This window comes from Mobula hypostoma, chromosome X2, assembly GCF_963921235.1.
Source record: "Mobula hypostoma chromosome X2, sMobHyp1.1, whole genome shotgun sequence".
NCBI lineage: Eukaryota > Metazoa > Chordata > Chondrichthyes > Myliobatiformes > Myliobatidae > Mobula > Mobula hypostoma.
This window is the reverse complement of record NC_086129.1, coordinates 6,645,411-6,659,594: the sequence shown is the minus strand read 5'-3', so window position 1 is coordinate 6,659,594 and position 14,184 is coordinate 6,645,411. Positions and strand designations below refer to the sequence as shown.

Here is a 14,184-nt window from a genome sequence, read left to right as displayed (position 1 = left end):
TTCGGATTTAACACTTTAAGAACCAGGGCCAAATGACGATTTGTTGAACGGCTGCATAGCGGTTAACTTCCAGTTAAGGTTTTCGTTTCTTTTTTTTTTGTCGTTTATCCGTGTTTAATAAATGTTTGGTTGTTTTTATATAACTTGTCTCGATTGATACTCATTATTACCGGTTATGTAACAGAGGAAACGGGAGCAGCCAGAGGAAACCCAGGTCCTCACGGGGAGAACAGCGGCAGGAATTGAAACCCAGTCTTCCAATTGCTGGGGCTGTGAAGAGTGAAGTTAACTGCTACATTACCATGTCCCCTGGATTGCATCCTTCTCTTTGCAATAGTCTCCGACAAAACCAAGGTATACTTAAACACTGGGAACACAATTAACATTTCAGAATAGATGTCACCTTGTTGCTAAGAAGCTTATTTTGCCATTTGCAATGAGATTTTTTTTTGCTCAAACCCTAACTCATGCCTTGCTTATCACTGAGTTTGACTGCCCCCATTTTTTCCTGGGTGGACATTTTAAACGTCAGACAAGACGAAAGAACATCAGCGAGTTCACACCGGAGAGAAGCCCAGTTCAGCTGCTCAGACCGTGGGAAGGGGTTCAGAGACACTTATTCAGTCTGAGGAATCATCAGTGAGTTCACACTGGGGAGAAGCTGTTCGCCTGTTCTATTTGTTGGAAGGTATTCATTCAATCATCCCACCTACTGGCACACCAGTCAGTTCACACTGGGCAGAGGCTGCTCACCTGATCTGAATGTGGGAAGAGATTCACTCGGTCATCCAACCTTGTCTTGCACAACCGGGTTCACACTGGGGAGACATTTTCAATCAGCTGCATGCTGGATATTTCTCCATCTCAGTTGCTGAGTCCAGAGGAAAGTTCAAAACTGACTGTCGGTGCCGAACTCAGCAAATATTGCTGCTGTTCATCAAACTCAGCAACTTATTGAAACTTATTGGCCAGTGTGAGCTCGGTAGTGACTCACAAGGGTGGATGACTGAATCCCGTCCCACAGTCTGAGCAGGTGAAAGGTCTCTCCCCAGTGTGAACTGACTGGTGTACCAATACTGGTGAGATGATCGAGTGAATCACGAATGGAACAGGTGAATGGCTTCTCTCCGGTGTAAACTCACTGGTGTCTCTGTATGCTGGATGACCGAGTGAATCCCTTACAACAGTTGGAGCAGGTGAATGGTGTCTGCCCAGTGTGAACTTGCTGAAGAGGCAGCAGATCAGACGACTGAGTGAATCGCTGCAGACTGACAAAGACTGGGGATGAGAATTCAGTCTTACAGAGACAGGGGATGAGAATTCAGTCTGACAGAGACAGGGGCTGAGAATTCAGTCTGACAGAGACAGGGGATGAGAATTCACTCTGACAGAGACAGGGGCTGAGAATTCAGTCTGACAGAGACAGGGGCTGAGAATTCAGTCTGACAGAGACTGGGGCTGAGAATTCAGTCTGACAAAGACTGGGGATGAGAATTCAGTCTTACAGAGACAGGGGCTGAGAATTCAGTCTGACAAAGACTGGGGCTGAGAATTCAGTCTGACAGAGACAGGGGATGATATCTTCAGTCCAGCAGAGACTGGGAGAGCAAACCGTTGACCCATTGATGGTCTCATTTCCAGTCTCTCCCCGACTGAAGCTCTCATCCCCGGTCTCTCCCGGACTGAAGGTCTCACACCCAGGCTCCGCCAGGCTGAAGGTCCCATCCCCAGTCTCTCCCCAACTGAAGGTCCCATCCCCAGTCTCTCCCCGACTGAAGGCCTCACACCTAGACGCACCCTGACTAAAGATTTCATTCCTAGTCTCCCCCTGACTGACAGTCTCATCCCCAGTCTCTCCTGAACTGAGGGTCTCACAGCCAGTCTCTCCTGGACTGAAGATCTCACACCCAGTGTCTACTGGATTGAGGTTCTCACACCCAGTCTCTCCCAGACTGAAGGTCTTATCCTCAGTTGCTCCCGGACTGAAGTTCCCATCCTGAGACTCTCCCGGGCTGAGGGTCCCGTTCGCCCCGTCTCTCCCGGGCTGAGGGTCCCGTTCCCGCCGTCTCTCCCGGGCTGAGGGTCCCGTTCCCGCCGTCTCTCCCGGGCTGAGGGTCCCGTTCCCCCCGTCTCTCCCGGGCTGAGGGTCCCGTTCCCCCCGTCTCTCCCGGGCTGAGGGTCCCGTTACCCCCGTCTCTCCCGGGCTGAGGGTCCCGTGCCCACCGTCTCTCCCGGGCTGAGGGTCCCGTACGCCCCGTCACTCCGGGGCTGAGGGTCCCGTTCGCCCCGTCTCTCCCGGGCTGAGGGTCCCGTTCGCCCCGTCTCTCCCGGGCTGAGGGTCCCGTTCGCCCCGTCTCTCCCGGGCTGAGGGTCCCGTCCCCAGTGTCTTCTGAACTGAAGGTGTCATCCCCAGACTCTCCCGGACTGAAGGTCCCGTCCCCACTGTTTCCCAGATTGAGGATCCCATGACCAGTCTCTCCCAGGTCTCATCCCTGCTGAATTTTCCAATATTTTCTGTTTTTATTTCACCATGACTGTCTGAGCCCAGGTCATGTGGTAGGGGGGTTCAGACAGCCATTGCTGTACGATGGAGCTGAGTGGCTCAGCAGGAGGACTGGCTAATCTCCAGCTACCAGCATGGGACGGTGGGGCAGAATGGCCTGGACCACAGCCTTACCGATGAGATTCCAGTTCCCACTGAATCCCTCCCAGAGTTTTTCCATTTTCCCCATGGATGGCCGATGTAGATGTGATGATGATGGTCCCTACCCATGTATGGTCAATGGGGGAGGTTTCTCACAGTGGAGCCTCGTGGTCCCAGCACATCCACTGGCAATGAGGGAGGTTTCTCACAGGGAGGCTGGTGATGCTAATAGATCGATGGCTGATGACAGTGGTTTTTCACAGGGGAGGGGGCTGTCCCACCACATCCATTGCACATCGGGGAGATGCCTCACAAAAGAGGGATGTGGGCCCTGACCATCCACGGCCGATGTAATGAGGTTCCTCAACAGTGGATGGGGGAGGTTTCACTGCACACTCTTAATTAGTCAAAGCTTGCAGCTCATTGCAACACATGTAAATGCTGGAGGAACTCAGCAGGGCAGCACATGCATGGAAAAGAGAAAATAATTGATATTTTGGGTTAAGACCCTTCTTCAGCACTTCCCTGTCTCTGTACAAACAAAAATGTAACTACTTAGGCCAATAATGTATAAAATGTTTGATAAAAAACAGTAATAATTACAGTATTGAAAACCAACAGTCACTTTTGAACGTCACTCTGCATTCAGCAACTGTGAAGGTTAAATATCCAGCAGGCTTCTTATTTCAAACAGGAGACAATCTGCAGATGCTGCAAATCCAAGTACACACACAGAATGCCGGAGAAACTCAGCACTCCGGGCAGCGTCTATGGAAGAGTACAGTCGACGCTTCAGGCCGAGACCCTTCAGCAGGACTGAAGGAAAATGATGAGGGGTCAGTGTTAGAGGGTGTGGGGAGAGGAGGGAGAAACACAAAGTCAGAGGTGAAACTGGGAGGGGAGATGCAAAGAGTTGGGAAGTTGACTGGTGAACGAGATACCGGGTTGGAGGTTGGGGAATCCAATAGGAGAGGACAGGCCATGGAAGAAAGACAAGGTGGAGGAGCACCAGACGGAGGTGATGTGCAGGCGAGATAAGGGGAGAAAGGGAAAAGGGGATGGGCAATAGAGGTGGGGCCGGGGCATTACCGGAAGTTCAAATAAATCGACATTCATGACCTCAGGTTGGAGGCTACCCAGACGGAATATAAAGTGTTGTTCCTCCAGTCTGGGTGTGGCCTCATTGCAATAGTGGTGTGTGTGTGTGTGTGTGTGTGTGCGTGTGGGGGGGGGGGCGGCGGTTGGGATGGGTTGACGTCACAACGCGAATGGGAAGTGGAATTAAAATTGGTGTCACAGGGAGATCCTGCTTTTTCTGGCAGATGGAGGGCAGGTGCTTGGCTAAGCAGTCGTGTCTCACCGATATACACGAGGTCTCGCCGGGAATGGAGATACGGCAGATAACCCCCGACGGGCTTACAGGTGAAGTGACGTGAGGGGTCAGGTGGGGCACTTGTTCCACTTGCATGGATAAGTGCCAGGAGGGAGATCAGTGGCGTGGGGCAAATGGACAAGGGACTCATATGGAGTGATGCAAATGGAAAGCGGAAAGCTGGACGGGGGTGGGAGGGAAAGAGGTGCTTGCTGGTGGGGTCCCATTGGAGATGGCGGAATTTACAGGGAATTATGTGGTGGACACACAGGCTGGTGAGGACAGAAGGAACCCTATCCATGGTGGGATGACGGGAGAATGGGCTGAGAGCAGATGTGTGTGAAATGGAAGAGATGTGGTGGAGGGCAGTGTTGATGGGAGAGGAAGGGAAGCCCCTTTCTTTGAAAAAGGAGGTCATCGCCTTCATTCTGGAATGAAAAGCCTCATCCTGGGGACAGATGCAGCGGAGATGGAGGAATTGATTGAAGAGGATGGTATTTTTACAAATAACAGAGTTGGAAGAGGTATTGTCCAGGTAGCTGTGAGAGTCAGTGACATCAATGGATAAACTGTCTCCAGAGATAAAAACGGAGAGATTGAGAAACGGGAGAGAGGGGTTGGAAATGGACGAGACAAAGTTAAGGGTAGGGTGGAAGTTGGAGGCAAAGTCGATGAAGTCGACTGGTTTGGCATTGGTGCAGGCAGCAGCGCCAGTGGAGTAGGAAAAGTGAGGGAGTGACATCTGTTTAGGCTTGGAACAGACTGTTGCACATAGCTGACAAACAGACAGGCATAGCTGGGACACATGTGAGTACCCATGGATACACCTTTTGTTTGAAGGAAGTGGAAGGAGCCAAAGGAGTAATAATTGACAGTGAGGACTAGTTCCGCAAGAGGGAAGAGAGTGGTGTTGGAGGGTAATCTGTGTCCAGAAAGAAATGTTCCTCCATAATCCATATCCCGGCTGCTATTTGGACCCTGTATATAACTGCCATTAGGGTCCTTTTCCCTTGCAATTCTTAACTCAAAGCATTGAGATTCTCCACCTTCCGATCCTATGTTATCCCTTTTAATGATTTAATATTATTTCTTATACACAGAACCACACCGCCCCCTTTGCCTACTAACCTATCTTTCAGATACACCCTATATCCTTGTACGTTCAGCTCCTAATGGCAGCCATCCTTTATCCAAGTTTCAGAGATGGCCACATATTTGCCAATTTGTAGCTGGATTTCAAGATCGTCCATTTTATTTTCATGCTCTGTGCATTCAAATGTAAGGGGTTTCTTCTTTTATGTTATTGCGTAGGCTAATTACAATGATTCTTTTTTATGTTATAATTGAAATGGCTTCTTTGTTATATTATCTGCTGAGAAAGTCCTCCCGCTAGTAGTTTGGTTGGATAATGTTATTGATAAGAGGATGTTACGAATCAATTGGGATAGATGTTATTCTTTCTGTGTGTCTGTAAGTTATTGTGATGCGCGGGTTTTGGGGCAGAAGGCGCGAGAGAGAGAGTGAGGATGGACAAGGTACTGTGAGTCGGCTAACGGGATCGGACCCCGATCAGGAGTCCGAGGTCCGTGGTGTTCGGCGAGGAGAGGAGACGGAGACGGACTCATGTGGAGAGTCTGGTCGACCACCGTTGTTGGTCCCAGGCGGCAGGTCGAGGTGGTCCGAGGGGATCGCAGGGTGAAGAAAGAGGGTCCTGACCTCCAACTGTTTGTGCACGAAGAGATAGAACTTTGATAAGTGTGGCGCCTTTTATTTTCCTTTTATATTTTATTCTCTATTATATAATTCTAGTAATAAGTGCTACACATGCCCTTACACTTCCTCCCTTACCACCATTCAGGGCCCCAAACAGTCCTTCCAGGTGAGGCATCACTTCACCTGTGAATCGACTGGGGTGATATACTGCGTCCGGTGCTCCCGATGTGGCCTTTTATATATTGGTGAGACCCGACGCAGACTGGGAGACCGCTTCGCTGAACATCTACGCTCTGTCCGCCAGAGAAAGCAGGATCTCCCAGTGGCCACACATTTTAATTCCACATCCCATTCCCATTCTGACATGTCTATCCACGGCCTCCTCTACTGTAAAGATGAAGCCACACTCAGGTTGGAGGAACAACACCTTATATTCCGTATGGGTAGCCTCCAACCTGATGGCATGAACATTGACTTCTCTAACTTCCACTAGGCCCCACCTCCCCCTCGTACCCCATCTGTTACTCTTTTTTATGCACACATTCTTTCTCTCGCTCTCCTTTTTCTCCCTCTGTCCCTCTGAATATACCTCTTGCCCATCCTCTGGGTCACCCCCCCCCCCCGTCTTTCTTCCCGGACCTCCTGTCCCATGATCCTCTCGTATCCCCTTCTGCCTATCACCTGTCCAGCTCTCGGCTCCATCCCTCCCCCTCCTGTCTTCTCCTATCATTTTGCATCTCCCCCTCCCCCTCCAACTTTCAAATCCCTTACTCACTCTTCCTTCAGTTAGTCCTGACGAAGGGTCTCGGCCTGAAACGTCGACTGCACCTCTTCCTACAGATGCTGCCTGGCCTGCTGCGTTCACCAGCAACTTTGATGTATGTTGCTTGAATTTCCAGCATCTGCAGAATTCCTGTTGTTTGTATTTGTCGAGCCCCCTGGTAAGCCTTGGGGTCGCTCAGCTCGCTGTCGTCTAGGGAAACAGCCCTCGGCCCCGCCAAACTGGGTAATTAGTTTGTGTGGATGCTGTGTGATGTACCCCACCCCGCCGAAATAAAAGACAATACACCAGATACGATTAAATGAAATAGTTTATAGATACTACTAGAATTATATAATTAAGACAGAATAAAATATAAAAAGGAAAATAAAAGGCGCCACACTTATCAAAGTTCTATCTCTTTGTGCACATACAGTTGGAGCTCAGGACCCTCCTCCTTCACCCTGCGATCCCCTCGGACCACCTCGACCTGCCGCCTGGGACCAACAACGGTGGTCGACCAGACTCTCCACAGGAGTCCGTCTCCGTCTCCTCTCCTCGCCGAACACCACGGACCTCGGACTCCTGATCGGGGTCCGACCCCGTTAGCCGACTCACAGCACCTTGTCCATCCTCACTCTCTCTCTCACGCCTTCTGCCCCAAAACTTTGATGTATGTTGTCTGCAGATTTCCTTCTGTTTGCTCACACGCGCATGCGCAGAGGTATGAGGTAATCCCAAATATCGCGCATGCGCTCAGTAGACGAGAGGCTCACAAAGACCGGCCGCAGGTAAGAGGGGTCTCCGGTGGAGAATTAATCAGCGGCGTCTGAAACGTGATTGACGGGCTATTACTGTGAGCTCCTGGCGCACTGGTCCTGCACCCCAGGACAGCCCCGGTCCGTTCCCTCTTTCTCAGCCCCACGATCCGTACCCAGTGCCGCCAGGCTTTCGGCTGATGAGCGCTGGGCCGCCGCCGTTCCTGCGGCGCATGCGCATCGCTGGTTCTTTCGGTGGCTGACAGACAGGTTTCTGGTTCGTGGGGCCTTCTGGGTAAAGAGGCAGTCATGGATGACACTACCAAGCGTTGTTCCCGTACAGTCGAAGGAAATGGGAGCGAATGAATCTCCCAAACACTGCCGTGTTTCAGCTATGTAAATCCGAGGATTAGTAACTCGGAACAAAAATGTAGTTCCCAGTTAATCTCGGTTGAAGAGTTCACCTTCCAGTCAGTGAAAATGTCAATTTGAGCTGTATGGAAATAAAACCTTCGGTCAGATTTAGTTCTCTCTGAGTAAATAACGATATGAAACACCTTTGCCTCGATGACAAGTGACTTGTCGCTTTCACATCACAAAAATGCCGCAGTCCAATGAGAATAGCCACTGCCCTCCACTTTCTATTCATTGGCATTGCCATCGATGGGTTCCTCACTGTCAATCAGCTGGTGGGAGGGTATCCGAGTAATTAGTAAATCTCCAGGATCATACATGTAGAAACTAACTGCTCTTTGTAGTCTTGTGGAACATGACTAGAACTTGAAATAATACCAAAGGACAGAGACAAATTCAGCCAAGTCACAGGTTGATTGAAGTCAGAAATAGCCCATTCTCACACAGAGGGGAATACAGTCAGAGATTTTGATTGTCAGTCAGAATGTCTGATCCGTGCCTTGTTCGAAGATGAGTGCATATAGAAACATAGAAATCTAGAATATATTACAGGCCCTTTGGCCCTTTGCCGTCCATGTAACCTATCCTAGAAACTGCCTCGGATTTCCCAACCGCATTGCACTCTGTTTTCATGAGCTCCATGTACATATCTAACAGTCTCCCAAAAGACTCCATGGTATCTGCCTCTACCATCATCACTGGCAGTGCATTCCATGCACCTACTACTCTCTGTGTGAAAAACCTCCCTCTGACATCCCCTTTGACCCTACTTCCGAGCACCTTAAAACTATGTCCCTCGTGTTTGCCATTTCAGCCCTAGGAAAAAAGTCTCTGGCTAACCACATGATCAGTGCCTTTCATCATCTTATACACATCTGTCAGGTCACCTTTCATCCTCCGTCGCTCCAAAGTTCACTCAACCTATTCTCATAAGGCATATTCTCCATTCCATGTAACATCCTTGTAAATCTCCTCTGAAGTCTTTCTATGGTATCCACATCCTTCCTGTGATGAGGTAACTGAACACAAGACTCTAAGTGGGTTTAAAGACAGTCTTATATAGCTGTAACATTACCTCACCAATCTTGAACTCAGATCCATGGTTGATGAAGGCCTTCTAAACAACGTTGTCAATCAGCACTGCAGCTTTGAGTGTAAAATTGACATGGACCACAAGATCTTGCTGATCCTCCACATTGCCAATAGTCCCAACATCATATTGTGTTCTGTCTTCAGATTTGATGTACCAAAATAAGCCACAGTACAGTTAACTGGGTTGAACTCCATCTGCCAGTTCTGCAACCTATCTGCATCCTGCTGTAACCTCTGGAGAACTGTCCACACTCTTCACAACACCCTCAACTTTTGTGTCATCAGCACCCTTCTACTTCCTCATCAAGATCATTTATAAACATCACAAAGAGAAGGAATCTCAGAACTCATCCCTGCAGAACACCTCTGGTCACCGTCCTCCATGCAGTATACAAACCATCTACAACCACCTTTGGCTTCTGTGGGCAAGCCAATTCTGGATCCAGAAAGCAAGTTCTACTTGGATCCTTGCCTCTTTACTTTCTGAATGAGCCTCGCATGAGGAATCTTATCAAAAGTCTCACTGAAAGCCATGTACACAACATCCAATGTTCTACCTTCATCAGTGTGTTTTGTTACATCCTCAAAGAATTCAATCAGGTTTGTAAGGCACGATCTGCCCTAGACAGAGCCATGCTGACTATCCCACATCAGATTATGCTTCTCCAAATGCTCATAAATCCTGCCTCTCAGGAGCTTCTCCAACAACTTGCCCTCCACTGAAGTAAGGACCACTGGTCTGTAATTTCCGGCTTATCTCTAATCCCTTTTTTGAAAAGGGAAAAATGTCTTCTGATCCTCTGGTACTTTTCCTCTCCCTATTGATGTGCAAAGATCATCGCCAGAGGTTCAGCAATTTCCTCCCTCACTTCCCACAGTATCCTGAGGTATATCTCAAGTTGACAACCCCCAACTTGTGTTGAAATTGGTAAAATTGTGATGCCAGAGCTCACATTCAGAGGAGATCATATAGAAACATGTAAAATTATGAAAGGAATAGATAAGATAGAGGCAGGAAAGTTGTTTCCACTGGTAGATGAGACTAGAACTAGAGGACATTGCCTCAAGATTTGGGGGAAATTGGGATGGAGATGAGGAGGAACTGCTTTTCCCAGCGGGTGGTGAATATGTGGATTTCTCTGCCCAATGAAGGAGTGGAGGCCACCTCAGTAAATATATTTAAGACAGGGTCGGATAGATTTTTGCATAGTTGGGGAATTAAGGGTTATGGGGAAAAGGCAGGTAGGTGGAGATGAGTCCATGGCCAGATCAGCCATGATCTTATTCAATGGCAGATCAGGCTCAAAGGGCCAGATGGCCGACTCCTGCTCCTATTTCTTATGTTCTCACCACAGACTGAAATCTCTCCTGAAATATTGTCCTTCACCCATTGATGTCTTTTGCAAATATTTTTACAGGTTTGAAATGGCAGAACACTTGTGTATGGGAATCTCAAACACAACAACACATCAGTTTTTCTGTCTGGATATTTAAGGAGCGACCAAATTTATTCTTTGCAACACCAGCACATCTGGTGTTGATTCTTGGACGTGAAGAAGTATCTCATCCCATCTGGTGATGTATTCTGTCTCTGAGATGAAGTTTTCTGTTTTTACTCTGTGTAATTCACTGGAACCGGGAGCTGAGAACACACCAGCATTTGTTCACTGGAGATCAGTTCTTCAACTGCATCAATCGTACAAGGCATTCAAACATCTGACTTTCTGAATTGCCAGAGAATTGTTCGCAGTGAGATATCATTCTCCTTCTCTCAGTGTGGGAAGAGATTCACTCACAGGCTACCCGCAGACACGCCAGTGAGTTCACAGTGGGGAAAGGCCATTCACCCGCTCTGTGTGAGGGAGGGCAACCACTCAGTCATCCAGTCTGAAGACACATCAGCAAGTTCACACCATAGTGAGATGCTCCACCTGTTCTGCAAGCGGGAAGCCATTCTGTTATTGATGCTAAAGGTATATCAGAAAATACACCAGTGAGAGGGCATTGACCTGCTCGGACGGTGGGAAGGCACTCAATCACGCCACAGTGACACCAGTGAGTTCACACCGGGGAGAAGCCATTCACCTGCTCTGAATGTGGGAAAGGATTCACTAAATCATCTCAACTGAATGAACACGAGCGAGTTCACACTGAAAAGATGCCGTTCACCTGCTCAGACTGTGGGAAGGGATTCACTCAATCGTCAACACTACATAGACACCAGCGAGTTCACACTGGGGAGAGGCCATTCACCTGCTCAGACTGTGGGAAAGGATTCATTCAGTCAAACGACCTGCTACAACATCAGTTAGTTCACACTGGGAAGAGACCATTCACCTGCTCAGACTGTGGGAAGGGATTCAATCAGCGTTCTCAACTCCAGACACACCAGCGACTTCACACTGGGGAGAGACCATTCATCTGCTCAGACTGTGGGAAGGGATTCATTCGCTTTTCCGCACTACAGAGTCATCGGCGGGTTCACACTAAGGAGAGGCTATTCACCTGCTCAGACTGTGGGAAGGGATTCACTCACTCGTCCAATCGACAGAGACACCAGCGAGTTCACACTGGGGAAAAGCCGTTCACTTGCTCTGAATGTGGGAAGGGATTTGCTCGGTCATCTGAACTGAAGGTACATCAGCGAGTTCACACCGGGGAGAAGCCATTCAGCTGCTCTGAATGTGGGAAAGGATTCATTCATTCATCTCAGCTCTTGAAACACCAGCAAATTCACACTGGGGTGAAACCATTCATCTGCTCTGAATGTGGGAAGGGATTCACTGATTCAGCTCATCTGAAAGAACATCAGTTTGTTCACACTGCAGAGAGACCGTTCACCTGCTCAGACTGTGGGAAAGGATTCATTTGGCATTCTCATCTGCTGACACACCAGTTAGATCACACTGGGGAGAAACCATTCACATGCTCCGAATGTGGGAAGGGATTCACTTGGCAATCTCAACTGAAGGAACATCAGCAAGTCCACACTGGGGAGAAGCCGTTCACTTGCTCTGAATGTGGAAAGGTATTTTCTCGGTCATCTCAACTGAAGATACATCAGCGAGTTCACACTGGGGAGAGGCCGTTCAGCTGCTCTGAATGTGGGAAAGGATTCATTTGTTCATCTCAGCTCTTGAAACACCAGCGAATTCACACTGGGGAGAAACCGTTCATCTGCTCACAATGTGGGAAGGGATTCACCTATTCAAGTCAGCTGAAAGAACATCAGTTTGTTCACACTGCAGAGAGGCCGTTCACCTGCTCAGACTGTGGGAAAGGATTCATTCGGCATTCTCAACTACTGACACACCAGTTAGATCACACTGGGGAGAAACCATTCATCTGCTCTGAATGTGGGAAGGGATTCACCCATTCAGCTCAACTGAAGGAACATCAGCGACTTCACACTGGGGAATGGCCATTCACTTGCTCAGTTTGTGGGAAGGGATTCACTCGGTCATCTCAACTGAAGGTGCATCAGCGATTCCACACTGGGGAGAAACCTTTCAGCTGCTCTGAATGTGGTAAAGGATTCACTCGGTCATGTCAACTGAAGCTACATCAGCGAGTTCACACTGGGGAGAAACCGTTCAGCTGCTCTGAATGTGGGAAAAGATTCACTGGGTCATCTCGACTGAAGGTACATCAGCGAGTTCACACTGGGGAGAGGCCATTCACGTGTTCTGAATGTGGGAAGGGATTCTTTGAGTCATCTCAACTCAAGAAACATCAGTTTGTTCACACTCGGGAGAGGCCATTCAGATGCTTTGAATGTGGGAAGGGTTTTGCTCGGTCATTTCAACTGAAGGTACATCAGCGAGATCACGCTGGGGAGAGACCATTCAGCTGCTCTGAATGTGGGAAGGGATTCACTTTGTCATCCAAACTTGTGTGGCACTACCGAATTCACACTAGGGAGAAACTCCTCACCTGCTCAGATCGTGGGAAGGAATTCACTCGGTCGTCTGAGTTTAAAATACATCAGCAAATTCACACTGGGGGATGCCACTCTCCTGTTCTGAATGTGGGAAAGGATTCACTCAGACATCCCAATTAAGACTATAAGATATAGGAGCAGAAGTCGGCCATTCGGCCTTTCGAGTCTGCTCCGCCATTCGGTCATGGGCTGATCCAATTCTTCCAGTCATCCCCACTCCCCTGCCTTCTCCCCATACCCTTTGATGGCCTGGCTAATCAAGAACCCATCTCTCTCTGGCTTAGATGCGCCAAAGGACTTGGCCTCCACAGTTGCTTGTGGCAACAAATTGCACAAATTTACCACCCTCTGACTAAAGTAAGTTCTCCTCATCTCTGTTCTAAATGGATATCCTCCAATCCTGAAGTTGTGCTCTCTTGTCATAGCCTCCCCGACACATTGGGAATAACTTTCCCATATCTACTCTGTTCAGAGCTTTTAACATTCAGAATGTTTCAATGAGATTCCGTCCACCCCCCACTGCCTCCCGGCCCCCACCATTCTCCTGAACTCCAGGGAATACAGCCCAAAAGAAGACAGATGCTTCTCGTATGGTAACCCTTTCATTCCTGGAATAATTCTTGTGAATCTTCTCTGAACCCTCTCCAATGTCAGTATATCCATTCTAAAATAAGGAGCCCAAAACTGCACACAATACTCCAAGTGTAGTCTCATGAGAGCCTTATAGAGCCTCAACATCACATCCCAGCTCTTATATTCTATACCTCGAGAAATTAATGCCACCATTGCATTCACCTTCTTCACCACCGACTCAGCCTGGAGGTTAACCTTTAGGGTATCCTGCACAAGGACTTCCAAGTTCCTTTCCATCTCTGCATTTTGAATTCTCTCCCAATCTAAATAATCGTCTGCCTGTTTATTTCTTTCACCAATATGCATGACCATACACCTTCCAACATTGTATTTCATTAACTACTTCTTGGCCCATTCCCTGAAACTATCTAAATCTCTCTGCCGGCACTCTGTTTCCTCAGCACTGCCCGCTCCTCCACCTATCTTTGTATCATCAGCAAATTTAGCCACAAATCCATTAATCCAACAGTCCAAGTCATTGACATACATTGTAAAAAGCAGTGGTCTCAACATCGACCACAGTGGAACTCCAGTGGTAACCGGCAGCCAGCCAGAATAGGATCCCTTTATTCCCACTCTGTTTTCTGTTGATCAGCCAATGCTCCACCCATGGTAGTAAATTCCCTGTAATTCCATGGGATTTATCTTGCTAAGCAGCCTCATGTGCAGCACCTTTCAAAGGCCCCTGAAAATCCAAGTATACCACGTCTACTGCATCTCCTTTGTCTACCCATCTTGTAATTTCCTCAAAGAATTGCAGTAGGTTAGTAAGGCAGGATTTTCCTTTCAAGAAACCACGCAGGCTTTGGCCTATCTTGTCATGTGCCTCCCAGTACTCCGTAATCTCATCCATAACAA

At 48.5% G+C, this 14,184-nt stretch overlaps 1 protein-coding gene across 3 annotated transcripts in view; it reads left to right on the top strand.

Moving 5' to 3' along the window:
- Nucleotides 1-12,818, top strand: part of LOC134340926 (oocyte zinc finger protein XlCOF6-like) — a 408,299-nt gene extending 395,481 nt beyond the window's left edge. Inside the window, exons 2-5 of one of the 3 annotated variants that reach the window (XM_063038530.1) lie at nucleotides 185-354; nucleotides 3,339-3,480; nucleotides 3,967-4,066; nucleotides 10,172-12,818. In XM_063038530.1, coding sequence (XP_062894600.1) covers nucleotides 10,912-12,813 — 1,902 coding nt within the window. In that variant the 5' untranslated portion in view covers nucleotides 185-354; nucleotides 3,339-3,480; nucleotides 3,967-4,066; nucleotides 10,172-10,911 and the 3' untranslated portion in view covers nucleotides 12,814-12,818. Of the gene's footprint in view, nucleotides 1-184; nucleotides 355-2,285; nucleotides 3,481-3,966; nucleotides 4,067-6,925; nucleotides 7,281-10,171 lie in introns of those variants that run through there. The other 2 variants (XM_063038529.1, XM_063038531.1) reach the window with 2 other exon arrangements.
- The last annotated feature ends 1,366 nt before the right edge of the window (nucleotides 12,819-14,184 follow it).